Raw genomic sequence first — 19,820 nt, 5'->3', positions numbered from 1 at the left:
AGCAGAGAGCTCAGATTGCTATATTACAAACTTAGACAGACACACGTAGACGCCCTCAGAGATAGATGAGAACATACTGTGTGTCTTAATCCATCCCAGGGTCCAAACCTCTTGTAGCTGTTGTTACTAATGACAAAGTTAAACTAAACTAACTGTCTGTTAACAGCTCCTGCTTTTAGAACTCAAAATCTTCATGAGCATTATCAGTTTGTTTTATTTGGTTTGTTTGTTATGCAGCCTAGATATCTGGTGTATTTAAAGTATCATTCAAACCTCCCCTGTCCTCCCCCCTCCCCCCTCTCCTCTCCCTCTCTCCCTCTCCCTCCCCTTCCCTCCCTTCTCCTCCCTTCCCCTCCCCTCCCCTTCCTCCCCTCCCCTCTCCCCTCCCCTCCAGGTCGGGGCGTCCCGCAGAGTGCCCCCCCTGTCCCGTCTGGAGGAACTCACTTCCGGTTCCCTCCCTCCACGCCCTCAGACGTGCTGTCCTCCAGCGAGGAGCTGCGCTCCCCGGGCATGTTCAGCTCCGTGGCGCGGCGCATGGCCCGCGGCTCTGTGAGCGACTGCAGCGACGGGACGTCCACCAACAGCGAGCTGGAGGAGGGCGTGGGGGGAGAGGAGCGCGCCCTGGGGCAGGACAGAGGCTTCAGGGGGCTGCTGCCCCCCCGTCTGCCCCACGACTCTCTCTTCAGGATCTACCCCAACCCGGGCGGTTTGGGCCGGCCGACCCACCGCCACCACCCAGACTCCCTGTCCCCCTTCCCCGTGTCCCCTCTGCCCGGGCCCGGGGGGCTGCTGTCCCCGGCCCTGTCCATGACCCCCGGCTCCCACCTGCCCTACACCCCTTCCCCCGGGCTGGGCAGCCCCATGCTCAGCTCCCACTTCTCCTTCAACCCGGAGGACATGAAGCACTACCTGCAGGCCCACCACCAGTCCGTCTACAACTACCACCTCAGCCCGCGCGCCTTCCTGCACTACCCCAACATCGTCATCCCCCAGCCCCACCGGCCCGTCCAGGACCGGCCCGCCCACCACCTGCACCCCGCCCCCATGCAGCTCTCCCATCCGCTGGGCCAGCAGGACGCGGAGCCGCACCCCTCGCCCTTCAAGTTCAAGCTGCAGCCTCCGCCGCTGGGCCGTAAGCAGAGGGAGGGGGGCTCCTCCTCCTCCTCCAGCCAGAGCGCCTCTTACACGGGGACCGGGCAGGCACACAGCACCGGCCCGCCCAAGATCAAGGTGAGGCTGCTACTGGGACTGACCAAAGAAGATAGGACCCCCTATGACGGCTCCTGCACTAACTCACTATCATAACGTTATAAACAATAATCTCATTAGTTTGCACCCCACTGCATTAGAGATGCTAGTTTGCTCCGGGTCTCTCCGTGGCCTACGATGTGTTTTACAGTTAATGATGAGAAAGACATTCACTGATTTTGACAACAAGCGTTCCTCCAGAATCGCTGCCTCCATCTTGGATGAAGTGTTTTATTGTTTCATAAATATCTCTCAAAACTTTTAAAGACGTGTAGTATTAGATATAGATATAATAGATATTAGATATAGATATAGATATAATAGATATTAGATATATTGCATCTAACCAGTGTGTCATAATAGAGTGTCCCATAGTAACCCTAGTAACCAGTGTATCATCATAAAGTGTCCTAGTAACCCTAGTAACCGTCCCTCTGTGCAGGTGGAGCCGATCTCAGACATCGAGTCGGACGAGGAGGTGGAAGTGACCGACATCAGCGAGGAGGACGATCTCTGTCACCATGACGACAGGGAAGATGGCGGCCGAGACGTCTTCACCGCGGCGACCGCTCCTCACCTCCTCAACCCCCTCCATCACCACCACCATCTCCTTAACAACCACCACCATCTCCTTAACAACCATCACCATGCCAACGGGACCAGCATCATGAGCGGCCTGTTGTCTGTGCCTCCTACACACACACACAGCAGTAGTAACAGTCACCACGACGACTGCCCTGACGACGATGACGAGGTCTTCAAGACTCCGGCCACGCCCACTCTGCCCCTCTTCCCTCTGATTGGTCTGAAGAGCGAGCCGGCCCCCAGCAGCCCCGGCGGCTCGCGCTGCATCCCCCTCAAGCTGCGCTTCAAACGCCGCTGGAGCGAAGACCAGAAGATGGAGGCCGAGGGAGAGAGGGATGAGGCGGAGGACAAGAAGGTGAAGAACGAGGGAGAGGAGGGAGAGAGAGAGAAAGAGAAAGAGAGAGGGAACGGGGTGCTGTTAGGGCTGATGCTGCCGCCGCCACCCACCCAGCGCAGGGCCAGCTCAGAGCTGCAGAGGGCCACCGCACAGCTGTCCCTGGAGAACACTGGCTGCTGAGTCACACACACACACACACACACACACACTCACACACACACACACACACAGGGGATTCTACACAGATACAAAACACACACACATCTCTGAGTCACACACATTATAAACACACATTCAGTCCTCAAGCATCATATGTAGAAAGTTATATTTTTGGTGCAGTAACTTACGGACTAATTGGGCTCTTTTTAAAGTCCTCACAGCCCCACAGTATCCTCAAACGACTTCACACAAAACAATATATTTTCCCTAGAAAGATTACGTGAATATTTTTGAATGCAATAGTCAGTAGTGTTGGATAGCGGCCACAAGACATTAATGACACTTTAAAACCTTAACCATAGACGTGCCTGTGCCTCTGTGCCCCTGGTATCCAATCAAACATGATGAACTCAGCAGACAGTGTTTTTTTAAATTTTTTATGTCATTTACAACATATAGAAGATAACCAAACTCGCATTTTTAACAGTAGGAGCCCTACACACACACACACACACACACACACACACACACACACACACACACACACACACACACACACACACAGAGGGAGTCTACTCTTTAATATCTCCTGTCGCCCTCCCTCTTAGTGCCAGTTATGCCATAAACCTGGTGATGATGTAGTCCGATTATCTGGTTGAGAGAAAAACAAATCCCTGAAGATCACAAAGGCAGCCTGATTATTTGTACAGCAGTAGATTGAATTCCTTTTTACTCGACCGGAATCTGGTCGGCTTGAAAGGTGTTAAACCCCCTCCTTCCTTCCTTCCTTCCTCCTTCCTCCTTCCTCCTTCCTTACTGACATCACCTTAACAGACAGATCCTAACGTTACTAAAAGAAGAACACTTTCAAACAGCCCTCATAGAGATTACAGAAGTGCCTCTCTGCCCGCGCACGTCACCATTCACTCTCTCGTTTACAAAGATGGATTCCAGTGAAAAACAGCAAAAAGCATGAACTGAAGAGAGATTTCTTTTTTTTTTCCCTTTTTTTTTTGAGAAGTGATTTTATGTCTCTCCAATCATCACAGGCCTTTTTCACCGGGACTCCAAAATCTCCAAAATGGCGGCTGCATATTGGCTGGTGTGTGCAGTCGCCTTCACTCACTCACTACTACAGAGTATAAAGATACGAAAGTGGACGGACGGGGGAATTGTAAATATTGAGAAACAGTCCAGAACTAAGTCTTGGAATACGGGGGGGGGGGGGGGCGGGGGGGGGGCAGATTTAGATGAACTTTGACCTTTGACCTCCTCTGTGTCACTAGACGTGTCATCCAGCGGAATGGACTTTTGAGTTCCACTGTACAGAAGAAGAAAAAAAACACCCGGACTTTTCCTCTGTAGCCCTGTATTTGCACACACACACATTTGTTTCTCTGTGTGTGTGTGTGTGTGTGTGTGTCTGTCTGTCTGTGTGTGTCTGTGTGTGTGTGTGTGTGTCTGTCTGTATGTGTGTGTGTGTGTGTGTGTGTGTGTGTGTGTGTGTGTGTGTGTGTGTTTCTGAATGTGTGTCTGTCTGTCTGTCTGTGTGTGTCTGTGTGTATGTGTGTCTATGTCTGTATGTGTTTCTGTGTGTGTCTGTCTCTGTCTGTGTGTGTGTGTGCGGACCCGAAGCTGGTGTAAAAACTTCAGGCCTGGAGAACACAGAGGGTGTCGCAGCTAATTGTGTCCCCCCTTCCCCCCTCCCCACCTCCCCACCACCGATTTAAACGTCGCACAATCTTTTAAAAAAGGGTTTTGGAGGTTGGAGGGCATTCGCAGTGTTTTACCCTCAACAATCAATCGGATCAACTGCTCTCTTCTGCATTCCCCTCTGTGTTATATTATGTTTTACTCTTCTCTCTCGTGCCTCCGTTTAGAGACACGGACAGTATTTTTAGGGCATTCTTCTTGCAGTGACGATTCTGAGGTTTTTCATGTATTTTTAACAGACGATAAGCCGAAATCTTGTTCACGTGATGTTTTGAGAAGCGGCGAATTGTTTGAAGCGAACTGATTAAGTCTAGAGGGGGAGAGGGGAGGGGGGGACCGGGGGGGGGGGGGGAACCATGTCATGAATGTTCTAGCATCAAGGTTAACTCAGGCAACAACAAAAAAAACTTTCCCTCACTGAGATATTAAGAACTTATTTTTATGACGTTTTATTCAATATATCGTTTTAAGAAACTGACTTTTTGCCCATTTTAACAAACAAACAAAAAGGATTGTGCCTTTTTTTTAAAAGCCAACATGGGTTTTTATCAAGTTAACCCCTTACTGCTCCCACTCACTCACTCACACAGCACCAACCATGCCTTGTCTTTTTGACATACAGAAGATTAAGTCAATCTACACATATATATATATATTGAATTCAAATATTATATTTCAATGTGGTCATTTGATAAAAAATAAAAATAAATCAGGAATCGAATAAATCCTACTATTTTGAATGGTAAAGATGTATATATTCTAATGGGCATATTATTACCAGTATAACTCCAGCCTTTGCCTTCTCACCCTTGCCTTCTCGTGACCGTTGAGAACAAGTTTTATATTTATATTGTAAAAAAAGAAAAAAAAAAAGAATAACAGTTGTCGTGTATTCAGGGGACGGAGGGTGTGACGGAACAAGCAGAAACTTTAAGCAGAGCCGGGGTCACATCATATTTACCTTGTGAGTGGGTGCGTTTGCTTTATACGCCACACACACACTAACCCCGGAGTGGCAGCCGGGCGGGGTTTACCACATCAGGGCAGTCGAACACAGAAAAGGTAAATTCAGTTTGTGTGAACCGTTAGACCCAGACCTGCTTAAAGGCCACTGAGGGCACAAGGCTGTAATGAGTAAGACTGATTCTGATTGGGCGAACAAGGCTGTAGCTAGTAAGACTCATTCTGATTGGAGCTGCCGGTTTTGCAGTCTTGCGTCGCTTGCAGAACCGCAGCTGCTGATACGACTAGACTTTGGTTTGAGCGTGGACTGTGGACTTGAGAAGTGTGTGTGTGTGTGTGTGTGTGTGTGTGTGTGTGTCTTGCCATTACACACACACACACACACTGCGTCCCGCTTAGAGCGAGGCTTTACTGTGGCTAGAATAAAGGGAAACGTGACATCACATGTGACATCACACGCCCCCGCAGTCTCTCTGGGGAATATGGCAAACCATAGAAACTACACACACACACACACACACACACACACACACAACCCATACAAAAACTACCCACATACACACAGAGGAAATGGCATCACAAAACCTCAGAGCCGAGTGGAGAGAGAGGGACTTCCCATAACCTGACTCGCTCATTTTGCTCTGTGTGTACGTGCCTGTGTGTGTGTGTGTGTGGTTTTCTATAGTAATGTGATACACACAGACGGACACACAGACGGACACACACACACACACACACACACACACACACACACACACACACACACACACAGACTAAACTATTCAACACACTATTGGTAAACCTGTCCAGTTCAGGTCTCAGCCCGGGTCAGGTGATGTCTTACTGTCCAACCAGATTCAGTCTCTCGTGTATAAAATGGTCTTTTTATTTTCTTCAGCAGACTCTTACTCAAACTCTCACTTCCATCCTTAGAATCGGACCCTAAATCTTTGTGTAAGCCGCTAGAAGTGCGATTTTAAAAAAACAACATTTAAGGGTTTTAACTTTTTTAAAGGACAGTTGAAATAGTTTCCAAGTGTCTGGTGAATTTTAAAAAACCACGCATTGCACCTGCGCTGCCTTTTTACCTGTCGTGGCTTCAAACAAACACAAGAGAGAAAAAAACTGTCGATATTTTCACCCCCTTCGATTTCATAGATGTTGTTCTTTATCATTTTTCTTCTGTACTATTTTCAGACATATTACTGTTACTCTTGTAATTATTATATTATTATTAACATGAGTATTTTTTTGATGATTATTTTGTACCCTCTTCTTGCCATGGCCCGGACTTTATTTTTATTTTTTTTTAAATTTCTTTCATGAATTCCTAAATTTTTCCTGTGAGATTTCGTTCCAGTTTTGCACTCTTTCTTTCCCATGTACTTCAAACTAGTTGTTTTTGCTCCAGTGCAGTCAGTCATTACCATTATGTTTTTTCTTTTACTCTTTTTTTTATACTCGAGCTGATTGTATAACCATGTTGTTGTTGTTGTTGTTGTCGCCATGGACACGAGGAGGATTAACCCCACATGATATACAGCAAACGGGGGAAGAAAGAAATAATTGTTTAATTTTTTTTTCTATTTTTTTTTTATGTTGTGTATATATATATATTTTCCATTTTGGAGTATTTTCTGTATTGAGAAAAGAGCGTTTGTACTGTTTAACCCTTGTATTGTATTATTTGAGATGTCCCGTTGCCTCTGCTCTCCCTCTCATGTCACTCCAGAGGACGGACGGACGGAGAGACTTTAGAGATTTTTAATTTTGTTTTTGTTTTTCATCATGGAGGAACCACCTGTACTTCTTGTTTCTCTTCTCTCTGTTCATTTGTAATTAAACAATAATCAGGGTTCATTAAAAAAAAGGTTAAAATGGACGTCGGCTTCTGGGTCTTTCTTTCATTTATTTATTATTACTTCATTTGAGAAAAAAATTTACTAATACTGACTTAAAGGTGCAGTGTGTAATATGACATCATCAAGAAAGTTCTAGAAAGTTCTAGAATGCAACGCTCCCTGGGTAACCCCAACCCTTTCGAATACTAACAGAAGCTACAGTGGCCTTCAAGGACAAGAACAATTCTAAATTTTAAACAATGCACCTGATGACATTCCAACTATGACACTTTCAAGATGGCGGCACTAGGCCTTGGTCCAAAATATGCAGAAATATGGACATATATGAGACCCTTTCTAAGGGAAAAAATAATAATTCAAAAAAATGTTTTCAGCTAATATGCACTAAATTAAATGTACTTATGGATATTATAATTACTTTCTACAAAATCTGCTAGGAAATAAAACCCAAAATTCTACACACTGCAGCTTTAAAAGTTGCTGCAAGGGACTTTTAAGTATTTCTGAAACAGTCAATTTTTTTCTTCTGATGATCATGAATGACATGTAACAGCAAACGAGACCATCAGTGCAAAGAACGCTATTTGTATATAGTTTTTTCTTAATGCCTTTGTCACAGGTACGCTCACCCAGTAACTACAGCTGCAAGAATGAACAAAAAAAGAAGAAAAATTTGACTGTTTCAGAAATATTTCAAAGTTCCTCGTAGCAGCTTTTTAAAGTGAGTCACATCTCTGTACTTTTGACGCTTGTTTGTGGTTTTGTATTCGACAACCTGCTTCCTCATCTCGCCTCTGAATGCTTGCGTCTTTGAGTGCCTTGAAAAGCGCTATATAAATCCAATCCATGCATTCATTCATGTCAACAGCAAGTCAAGTGCTTTGTACTTCTGTCAAAATCCTGGAGCAGTTTATGAAAGAAAATCTCTGCAGGGACACACACACACAAACAAACACACAATCATTGTCACTTCTTCCTACAATAGGCCTGTGTGAATGTGATGGATAGTTTTTTGGCTGGTAGTCGTCTGCTGCTGCCGTGGAGAAGGACCTTGATGGGAGGAATTTGTTTTTTGACGATGGAAATACTTTCAGGAGGGAAGATGTTTGTGTCGACCTTCTGGAGCCAGACGAGACCTTGTTCCTTTCTAGTGGGAGCGGGTCTATGTTCCCACAGCCCGAAGAAAAATAACTACAGTACAGCTCCGGAAAAAATGAAGAGACCAGTCTGGATTTTTCTGAAATCTTCATCTCTACACATAACTTATTGAAAATGCTCTAAATGACAATTTTTTGGGGGGAATTTGGTAGAAATGTTGTCAGTAGTTTATATTATAAAACCAAAATGTTCATTTTACTCAAAACATATGCCTATAAATAGTCAAACGAGAGACACTGAACATTTGGAGTGGTCTCTTCATTTTTCCCGGAACTGTATATAATAGTGTGTCGTTGTGTGTTTGTATCACTCCTGTTCTAACCTCTCCCTGTCCCCTTACCCCTAACCGTGTGTGTGTGTGTGTGTGTGTGTGTGTGCATGCGCGTGCGTGCGTGCGTGTACCCTAACCCTATCACCCAGCTGTGATGCCTGAACCTAATCGCCAATTTCAGGACCATAGGGCTGTGGGAACATGCGGATGACCCCTTTCTATTCAGGTACAAAAAAGGTTTGGAACAGATTCTTGGTCATGAGGGAACATACGGAGATGTCATAGTGTCGTTATTTCTGCCTTGTGCTTTGACATTAGATACATTTTTAATGGTAATTCAAAAACAGTCTTTGTAATGGTTTATTATATGTAGTTTGATGTAAAAAACATTTTTAAATTGCACATTGTTAATTGTAAACAAATAAAAAAAATTATCATACTGTGCCATTTCTTCAATGATTGTTGTTGTGAGCAGCGGAATAAATAAACTTCAATTGTTAAGTCATCAGCACTCAATAACTTTTATTAATGATATTAAAAATGTAGGCCTGTATTTCGTATATTTTCCAACAAACTTTCCTCAGATGATTCCAAGGTTGCAGGTTAAAATGTGCGGCCTACTCTCTCAGTGTATGAGAGTAAAATAAAGTTATGTAGCCTAATTTAAAGTTTAATGTTTCACACTTTTATGACTTTTATGTCCATACTTCTGTAGTCACACACTAGACATATTTTGGACCTTGTTATCTTAACTAAAACTCTTAAACAACAAGGCTTATGTGTCAATATGAAGCACATTTAAAACAAAACAACACACTGAGCTTTTTCGTCTTGTTGATGTATAATAATCATTTCACAAACCCTGCGTTCCAATTCCCATACTTCCCTAGCATTTAGTATGCCAGAAAAAGATTTAGGATGTCCCAATAGGCTACATGCACGTCAATTGTAGTATGCTGAAAACACATAAATGCCCCACTACCTCCAATAGAATTTTGGAGTAGGCCTTTATTCTTGACATTTCTCGACATCATGAAAAATAAATCTTCCTTATCTGATTTTTTTTCTCTCCTGTGGCCCTAAAACTTTTCTGTACTTTAGTATGTAGAGTAGTAAAAAGAAAGAGTATGTGATTTCGAACGCAGGGAAAGTTTTAAAACTGCTGGATCGAAGCAAAACGCCTCCAGTTAGTTTCCCGCCAAACCTCTGGCTCCCCCTGCTGTCCGTTCCTTTCAGTACATCTAAATCTCGGGACCTTTTTGTTCTGCTCTCGCGAGACTTGCGCGTGAAACCGTGACGTGTTTTGATAATTGACGTTTTGCCCTGCCTGAAGAGTGTTCACACAAAACCCTAAACATATGCCCTGCGTTCCAAATCACATACTCTTTCTTTTTACTACACTACATACTAAAGTACAGAAGAGTTTTAGGGCCACAGGAGAGAAAAAAAATCAGATATGGAAGATGTTTTTTTTTCATTATGTCAAGAAATGTCAAGAATAAAGACGAATACTCCAAAATGCTATTGGAGATAGTGGGGCATTTATGTATTTTCAGCATACTACAATTGACGTGCATGTATTGGGACGTCCTAAATCTTTTTCTGGCGTACTAAATAGTAGGGAAGTATGGGGATTGGAACGCAGGGATTTTCATGTCAAGAGTCGCCCGTCTGGAAACTCGTTGTACAGTGGAAATAATTCTCCATCATGTGTAAGGTAAACGTATTGAAATATAACTTTAACATAATAAGGGCTTAATGGTGTTTAAATGGTCTCAATTCAATGTTTCAAAAGTCTCTAAAACACTAACTAACTTTTTTCTGGCGTAGTGGCGTTGCAATTTATATACTCAAAAGTAATTGGTGGAATTTATAGTTTGAAATGTAGGCTACTAATGCCTCTCACATTGACGTCATATATATGTAGCCTATGTCTGTAGTCCTGTATATTATACAAACATGGGTGGGCCATAAACATAAAAGGAATTTATTTTTATTTGTACAAAATAATAATTGAACTAACCTACTTGCAAATGTGACTGTTGGCCTAGTTGAACTAAATGTACTAGTTCAGTTGTACAGCCGCGGAAAAAATGAAGAGACCACTCCAAATGTTCAGTGTCTCTTGTTTTTCTCTTAAAGGCATATGTTTGAGTAGAATGAACATTTAGATTTTATAATATAAACTACTGACAACATTTCTACCAAATTCACATTAAAAAGATTGTCATTAAGAGCATTTTCAATAAGTAATGTAGAGATGAAGATTTAAGAAAAATCCAGACTGGTCTCTTCATTTTTTTCCGCAGCTGTATGTAGTTCACTTCAAACCAACGCTTATGCAAAACATACAAAATGGACTTTAGTTTATTTTGTGTGGTAAATTGTTTCTCTAAATAAATGTAAAAGCTATTTGAGACGGGACCTATGCATCTGATTTTCCATAGGCAAGGCAAGTTTATTTCTATAGCACAATTCAGACACAAGGCCATTCAAAGTTCTTTACAGGGGCAAGATTAAAATACATAAGACACATTAGAAAAGCGAATGAATAGAAATAAAACATTTAAAAGTGAATTAATCGAAATAGAAGATTTAAATAAAATAACAAATGCAGGTTAAAATGGAAACAGAAAAGTCTTATACTACTACTACATACTACTACTACATACTACTACTAGTATATACTAATTTACTCTTCTCCTTTTACATTCTCTTTGTTTTTATTCATTTTCATTTCTAAATCCTGTTAATGATTCCAGTATGTGTTTGATCTCCCCCTTCCATCCTAACATGGGACGTCCCGTGCTGGCAGGAGGCTGACGGAGGGGGTGTGTGTTGTGTGTGTTTGGCCTCCAGCAGAGAGAGAGAGAGAGGGGCTGGAGTCTGGCTATGGGACGGGGGTCACTGCAGGTCAGAGTTCAGACACAAACCAGGTCCCAACAAGAGAAGGCTGATTACCATGATGTATTGTTCCCGGGACCCTGCTGTTAAGACTGGCGCCCCGCCTTCACTTTCACTATGAGGGACACAGGCTGCAGGACCCCCAACATCTAAAGCCTGCTTAGACGTGATGTTGTGACTAAGACAAAGGTTGCGTTCCGAATCGCATACTCTTTCTTTTTTCTATTCTACATACTACATCCGACGATAAAAAGAATCTAGTTAGGATGCAGTAGACATACTATTGGGACATACTTTTCTCTCTTATTTCATCATAACATTGCGCCTTGATCTTGCCTCTTGCTTTTATATCCGTTGCATCCCCGTTTGTTTTCATAACATGGACCTATAGGCTTCGTCGATGTTACGTCACTTCACGTGCGCACTGGATTGTGGGTCAGAATCGCCCAAATAGGATGCACTTTTCAACACTAACAATCTTGGCCGCATGAAGTAGACCATCCGGGTATTCTAACCATCCTAAATCTGGCCACAAGAATCGGGACATCCTAAATCTTTTTTCTACATACTATATAGTAGAAAGTATGCGATTCGGAACGCAACCTTAGTTTACATTCACAGAGGAGTCAGCAGAGTGACAGCGCCCCCTGTGGATGAATCATGTTTCTGCCTTTGAGCTGCTGATGGGAAACCACCTGAGGACGTCACCTGACTTTCTGTTTGTGGCAAAACATCATCATGATCCATGACTATGACTGGAAGTATAATTCAAAATAACAATTATAAATGAATGCATTTAGATTGTGTTTTGTGTTAATAGCAGCCTCACTGCTCAAAGAAACTTAAATACCTCTAACAAAGCTGATTCCTTAAAAATCCTCTCATATTTTAAACTCCCTCCATTAAACAACACATACACACATTTACCTAAACAGTTTTTTCATTAGCACTTTGATCATTAAAGCCAAATCTCTTCAAATAGTAAAAATGGAGAGGGGGGGGGGGGAGAGATACACTCCAGAAATATCCTCAATTATTCTCCTCCACACACACATACAGTTAAGAAAAAAGGGAGAGCGAATGATTGAAAATGTGATTTGGAAAAAATTCAAATTAATAGTTTACAACTTCAGGTGATATTTTCAGCATTGTATTTTATTCAGACATTATATCTGACTGGTGTTAGAACACAATTCAGTTCAACACATTAACACTTTAAAAAAATATATCTCATCAATACAAACTGCACAGATTGTAGATCATCTCTACTTGTGTGATATGACATGTGTTCTGTGGATACAACTTGGTCAGAAACAATCCCCCTAGTGGGATTAATAAAGTTGTTTAAATTGAGTTGAATACAGCGTTACACTTGTACACACATCAGTACTCAGAGACACAGCAGAAAACTGTTCAAGGGGAACTCCACAGATGTTGTATCAGAGAGTTTTTCAATTTTTAAATGTTTGTATATAACATAAAGAGTACAACTGATACATTATTTGTTAAATTTAGGTTTTTTCTACAAGTTGTTCAATTTAAAAAAAGTAACAAAAGTAAAAGGGAGTAACAATTAGAGTTACTTGGATGGATTGGAGTCTGGATCAGGGAGAGTTGTTTAAATTATTATTATTAAATATGAATAATAATAAAACTAGTAAAAATACTAGTTCAAAATAAGACAACAAAACACTATCATTGCTCTGCATGACATCCAGCTAAAGCTGAGCAGGCTGAGACCGATATATGAGGGGAAAATGGCACGATGTTTGATAAAGCAAGCTGAAATCTTAATTTTTAAAACACGAACCCAACCACCACCAGACAAAGGGAAGAACCCATAAACCACCCCGCGTAGTCTGCTGCTTAAGGGCACAAAGGGAGAGCCTTGGTTCTCCTCCTGCTTTCACTGCTCCCTGATTGACCACACCTGCTCATTCAATCAGTAACAAACCAGGAGGGAAGAGAACACCCAAACAAAACCCAGACATAACAGAAGTATTTGAATTCAAAGTGAATTAAATAGTTACACATGTTGAGCAACAAAAATAAATCTGAACATTAGAATAAGTAAGAGAAGTAGCTGTTGACCAGAACTTTATGGACATTTTTAAACTAGTTCACTTTGTATCTTTGTGGAAGAAAGTTTTTTATAAGTATGGACAATAATTTCCAAAACAGTATGAGATTACCTATGGGGTACCATGAGGATCAATTCTAGGATCACTACTTTTTAATATATACATGCTACCACTGGGCAATGCCATCAGGAGACATGGCATCTCTTTCCACAGTTATGCTGATGACACTCAGTTTATATTTACTTATATACTTTTTTGCAGCATGATTTCTGACTAGGCCCTCACCAGACAGAGATCACAGATTACGCCTGTTACAAAATGTTCACATTTGCTGCCTGTTAGTTTTAGCATTGATTTGATCTGAGAGGAGCTGGAAATATTAAAACTATTTTTTATTTATTGATTAAAATGGTCAGCGTTATTTTTCTCTTCATTTTTTGCTGTTATTTAATTGATTTTGTATTAAAAAAAATCATTACTCTAATTTTATTGCTTAGCGTGCATTGGTCTCCACATTAATTTTTACTTTCTTCCTATATTGTGTCAATGTAAATCATTTTAACTACATGTGACTTAATTTTCCATCAGCAAACTGGCTCCGCTGCCTTCCTCATCTTTAGCCTCTTCAGTTCTCCCTGCACTTGGCTGGTCCTGAGAGTCAGGCTGGAGCAGGGGGGCTGAGGGCTGGAGCAGGGGGGCTGGGGGCTGGAGTTGGGGGTTGGGGAAGGGGCGAGGCTGATGGGTAATGATGACAGGTTTGCCTGGGTGGGGGGGACATCAACATGGTTTAGTCATATGATCATGAAACTGTGTCTCAACATCAACATCCACTCAAAGACTAAATTAAAAAATGCTGGAAAAAAAGAGACAATTTTCCTGTTTTGGTCTCTCACCTTTTTTCTTCTTATAAATGAGGAATCCAGTAATTAAAGTAATGGCAGTGATGGCAGTGATGGCGACCAGAACAGCCACTCCAGCAGTGATGGCAACCTTGGAATTGGCATTCGCTGTAGAACAAATAACAACAAACAAATCACGTGATAAAACAGGTTAATTAATAAACATTAAGAAAATTCTGTTTTTATTTTAATGTATGAATCAGTGGGAAAAGGACATTGCACAGTAATTCCTTTACATCTCTTTAAAACGTTGGCTTTACATGAACACAAATGAAAATGATAATAAAAAATAAAGATTTTTGTCAGGGTCGAAAAGTGCAATGGTTTATTGCATAAAACAAAATAACTAACCATTGAACACATATAAATACATGAACTACAGGACTGTTACAGTGAACTATAATGTGTTTCCACATTCATCACCTCTGGTTCCAATCTTACCTTTATTGGATCTGATCACGGCTTTGTCCAGTTCTGTGAGGAGGTCGTCCTTCACCCCAGAGAGCTGAAACACACATTGGTACTTCTTCCAGTCTTCTTCAGGTGAAACTTTCAGGTCAACACTCATCTGGAAGGATCCATCGTGGTTGGGGAGGATCTCTCCGTGGTCCATGCCCTCATGAAGATCCTCTCCATCTTTCCTCCAGAACATCACGGCTCTGTTGGGGTAGAAACCTGTAGCGTGGCAGCTGACTGGAGAGGAGGGAGTCTTCTGGAGGAGGGACACTGTGGGAAGGTCTGGAGAGCAAAGAGAAATATGGTTTACAGGTAATTATATATCATCCTTCCTGTTCAATTTATTTTAAAGGCCTTAGGACACATACATTTTATATAGGATACGTTATATATGAAATGCAAATTAACCTTATTGTAAGTGTAACAGAGAAAAGACAGGAAGGACAGAGGACAAAACAGACGGATGAAGAGATATGAGGGCGATGAGATGAAAAGCAGGACATTTAGTGGCAGAAAGACGGTGAGAGAAAAACTGAGAAAAGCTGAAATGCAGCAGAAAGAAAGAGTTGTGAAGTGTGTGATAGAAAGGAAGAAAGAGGTGGAGAGATGGAGAGCAGTGAGGGTGAAAATGAAAGAAAGAGAAATGTATGTAAATAATGGACAATGGATCTCTGTGTGTTGTAATGTTACTGTTGGTTAGAAACAAAGAAGTCATATTAACATTGTTGTGTCCATTAAAATACTTCAGGTCATGTGATTCTACCTGTTCTCTGCAGAGAGCTCTTCCCGTAGGCCACATACTTCTTCAACCAGTCAGGACAAATCTGGGTGTGGTATTGTTTGTCCTGTGCTATAAAAGCTTTGTTACTTTCCAACTTGTGTTTGCTGATGACAGCCTGTTGTACTGGAGCGATGTATGACGATGTCTTCAGGTCCATTACCAAGAAATCTTCTCCATCAAAACCAAACTGTCTAAAACCACTGATCTTTCCAGTCTCATCGTCCCATTCACAGCCGTACATCTCCTGGACCATGTGGACACCTGAGAGAGAAAGAGAGAGAGAGAGAGAGAGAGAGAGACTGTAGTAAATCAGAGTGTAATCCCGGCCCAGTAATCTATAATCAGATGAGATCACATCTTTCCCACAGAGACACACTGATCCACAGACACCAACACAGAGGATCTACACCTCCTGCTGTTATTGGCTCAATGGAAACATCTCACAGCCAATCATCATCTGGACAGAGGACGAACCAGAGACACAGAGGCAGAGACTGCTGGGAGACAGAGTGAGACCCTACACTGTTGAAGGTGGTGTGGCTTCATGTGAGCTGCAGGAACACACGCACGCACGCACGCACGCACGCACGCACGCACGGACACTGTCTCCTGTCTCAGTGTGTTACTACAACGGCTCACAGTAAGGCAGAGACCAACTGGACCATTATGATACTGTGTCCTGATTGGTCCATCCATCTGTCAATCATCCCATACGACCAACAGCTGTTTACACCTGCAGACTTTGGTTGATGCCTCTTGGGACCGACCAACACACTGTGGTCAGCACAGGAGAGTTAATCTAATCTAGTCTAGTCCTACTTTATATTTAGGGCTGAACTACTGATACCTTCATTATCAATTCATCTTATATTTTAGGATTAGGAGATGAACCATTTACTTATTTTAAACTGTCAGAAAATTGTGAAAATGTTCATCACATGTTCCTAGAGGCTGAGGTGAAATCTGCAAACTGCTTCTTTTGTGCGACTAAACAGTATTTAATATGAATTATTATACAGCAGTTGGTTCTGAGCGAGTGATTTGATTGGACGAGAGACCTTCTGAGCGTTCTGAAGGAGTGCTGATATGAGCGAACAACATCACTCGGACTGTTCACCAAACTGTAGACCAACTGTCAAAATCACTCCGCGGCTCACTGATGAGCCGGAGCTTCACTTGTGTGTTATCTGTGTGTGTGTGACTCAGGTTGACTGTGGCGAGTCTCTCCCCTGTGAGAGGGCATCGCTGCCACACACAGACAGAGACAGTGTGCGGTAGTCGCTCACACTCACGTTACTGAAGACAGCAATAGTGTGTGGAGATAAACTCAGGCTGCTGAATAATACGAGCGCAGCATAGCTTTAGCCTAGCCTAGTTTTCCCACCTCATTGTATAACGTTACTTCCCCCGGGCCGAAATACACTCATAAACTCTGGGAAATGAAGCGTGGGGGTTTGGATTGGGCAGGGGACCTTATTACCAACTATATTAAGATCCGCCGTTCCGTTTCTTTGGTGATTTTTACGGGACATCGGGCCGCCGTGGTTAATGTTACCAGAGTAAACACTGCAGGACGAGCTCACTCCGAGTCCCGTCAAGTTGTTGACACAAACTATTTGTGTTGGCGGAAGCAAATACATTCTTAAATGATTAAAGATAACATTTTAAAGTTAACTTGTGAATTTCAGTTGTAAAACTGCTGTATAAAAGCAATAGCACACTCGAGGTCGCAATGTTGTCAGCTCAGTAGAGTTATTCTGATCTGATCTAGAGGAGATACAGTGTTAATAATCTCTGCTGGTTATTATGGGATGGACAGAAACACTGTATCAGTTCAGCAGCATGCAGTGGTCTCAGTCTCAGGAATGTTTCTGTTGAGTCTGACTGAGTTTCAGCAAAGGGGAGCCTCCATCAAATTATTTAATCTGAGTGAATAAAACTCTCCTGACCGAATAAGAACGGTGTGTGTATGTGTGCTTGTGTGTGTGTGCTTGTGTGTGTGTGTGTATGTGTGCGTGCGTGCGTGCGTGCGTGTGTGTGTGTGTGTGTTTGGCCACTAATAGATCTGCCTGGCACGGAACGTGTGCCAGGGCAGTTTCCCAAATACATGAAAAAAAACAAGACAGAAGATCCGAGAGGCGCACCCAGCGACACCAGCGGGCGGCTGGTGTTCCCCTGGCATCAGGGTTCCCGTGCTCCATCTGCGGGCGAGTGTGCGGCTCAAGAATTGGACTTTACGCCCACGAGAAGTGGCACCAGCGGCAACGTCGCTGTGTGTGTGTGTGTGTGTATGTATGTGTGTATGTGTGTGTGTGTGTGTGTGTGTGTATATGTATGTATGTGTGTGTGTGTGTGTGTGTGTGTGTGTGTGTGTGTGTGTGTGTGTGTGTGTGTGTGTGTGTGTGTGTGTGTGTGAAGTGATGTTTACTAAAATACAGAATGACAATAAATAAAACATTATCAGGAGAAAGTCAAACACAAACCTCCAGTTTGGTTGAAGCGCTGCTTTGCCACTTCAATGTTGTTTTTGTAGACCTGCTGGGCATTTATACGTATATCAGTCTCCGTCTGCCAGTACTGAGGATCATCTGCTGTGGCTTCGCTCATCCAGTCCTGTTTGGGTTCTGCTCTCTTGGTGTTACTGTCATAGTGATCCATCACAACATCATCAACCATCCCAACAGCCACAAACTCTGGGAAGTTTGGGACTCCAGAAGATGCAGTGAAGAAATACTTCAGAGAGTGAGACACTGTGAGAAAAAGTTAACAAAATCATTTCAGTTTTTATAGGTTTTTACAGTTTTATAAATCACTGAATAAATAAAGTTAATTTCCTGAACACAGAATCAAAAAACATCTACTTTACATTCAGGAGATCCTAATAATAATACCAATTAATACAATAATTAATGTAAAAAATGTGGCGTTATGAACTTAATTTCTATGTCCAGAAGGTTGTCAGTGATTGTTTAGTTTTTTTAGTTTTACATAATTGATCAGATGTAGGTTATTATAGTGACATGTTTCTACTAGTTCATTATTATTCCTTAGAAGAAGAAAACAAACTAAAATATAATTAAAAGTCTTTAACAACAGCACTCAGGCTAACAACATAACACTTTTCTTTAAAACTGTTTATGTTATTTCCAGTTTTCTTTATCTATCTGAATGTTTCGCTCTGCGTAGTTATGAGTCAACCAGACCGTAGTGATCTCAATGGTCTTCCTGATCAAATAAACTACAATAAAGGCCCACAAATAGATCATTTGGGTAGAAAAAAAAAACCCACTGTCTATCTTTCTTGTCAGAAATTGAACAGTGGCTACCTAGAAACATGTTATGTTGACTTGTTATTCAATGAGTTGCAGACAGGATTGAGCTACAGGTAGGCCTACTCACGCGAACTTTAAGATCTGAATAAGCGTTTCCAAAAATCTGCAATAGAGTCCTCGAACTAAACAAATACAGACTATAAAAGACAACCAAACATCACAAATAGTAGGCTACAGACTATAAAGACATGACGCACTTTTCTTTTACAATAAAGCGAGTTAAAACGTTATTGACTCACCTGCTGCCGCGCCATGTAGACACAGAAGAACCACAACTAGGCCTATCAACTCCTTCATCGTGGTCTTCATGTTTCTTTATCCAAAGAGAAACATTGATACCAGCACGAGCTCCAGAGGTGAAATAAGGGGAAAACCAAGGAGAGGCATTTATATCAAACTCCCTCTGAGCCAATGGGAATTTAGCTCGAGCACCAACGTCACTTATATCTGGGTAAAACTGACCCAGAGAGGTTATGAACGAAAGTGAAACTTAAATGAGCCCATTTCAGCCCATAATACTTGCTTATAAGAGGATGGGAGACATGCGGGGCTTACGTTTGATGTCTCAGCTTTGTTCTCATTAAAGGAGAATTAAACTTTCTCCTGCTCAGATCCTGTGTGATGTTTTGTAGACTTTTAGTGTGCAGACATGTGTTAAAGGTCAGAGGTTACTGTCCAGCTACAGGGCAGATAGAATGGAGTGTGTGGAGATGCAGTAGAGTCTTATTGTTCTGTTGATCTGTGTTCGCTGCCCTGGGATTGAAAACAGTCCAGATACAAATATCAACAACTAACAGCAAATCAAAGTGAGGTTTTATTGATGTTCTAGTGAGTAAATGTGGTGAGGTGCTCCCCCCAGTGGCTCAAACCTGCAGCTGATGTGCAGCAGTGCAGTTACTCAGTGTGAACTCTTATTATATGTTGTTTTAAACAGGTTTGTGTTCAATCAAACCGTCTGGTTAGTAAATGAGATGGAGGGGAAAGTGGTATAACCCTTTCTGAAGTCCATGTCCAATTAGACATTGTATTTATGTGTGACACTGGCTGAAATTAGGCCTAATGTCAATACAG

At 42.1% G+C, this 19,820-nt stretch overlaps 2 protein-coding genes across 2 annotated transcripts in view; one reads left to right on the top strand and one right to left on the bottom strand.

Annotated features, from left to right (window-relative positions):
• erf (Ets2 repressor factor) overlaps positions 1-4,341 on the top strand; it is a 48,968-nt gene extending 44,627 nt beyond the window's left edge. Inside the window, exons 4-5 of the mRNA XM_080045030.1 lie at positions 395-1,230; positions 1,691-4,341. Coding sequence (XP_079901156.1) covers positions 395-1,230; positions 1,691-2,350 — 1,496 coding nt within the window. The 3' untranslated portion in view covers positions 2,351-4,341. The remainder of the gene's footprint in view (positions 1-394; positions 1,231-1,690) is intronic.
• Positions 4,342-12,337: 7,996 nt separating this feature from the next.
• On the bottom strand, positions 12,338-19,127 carry LOC307263715 (class I histocompatibility antigen, F10 alpha chain-like). The gene is made up of 6 exons (XM_080044940.1): positions 18,989-19,127; positions 17,901-18,167; positions 15,400-15,678; positions 14,622-14,918; positions 14,175-14,288; positions 12,338-14,042 (listed from the first exon to the last, which is right to left on the bottom strand). Exons 1-6 carry the CDS (start codon positions 19,056-19,058, stop codon positions 13,855-13,857), a joined length of 1,215 nt encoding a protein of 404 aa, XP_079901066.1. The 5' UTR covers positions 19,059-19,127; the 3' UTR covers positions 12,338-13,854.
• Positions 19,128-19,820: the final 693 nt, after the last annotated feature.

This window comes from Ammodytes marinus (genome assembly GCF_949987685.1).
Source record: "Ammodytes marinus genome assembly, chromosome: 17".
Lineage (NCBI taxonomy): Eukaryota > Metazoa > Chordata > Actinopteri > Uranoscopiformes > Ammodytidae > Ammodytes > Ammodytes marinus.
This window is presented reverse-complemented; position numbering and strand designations above follow the sequence as displayed.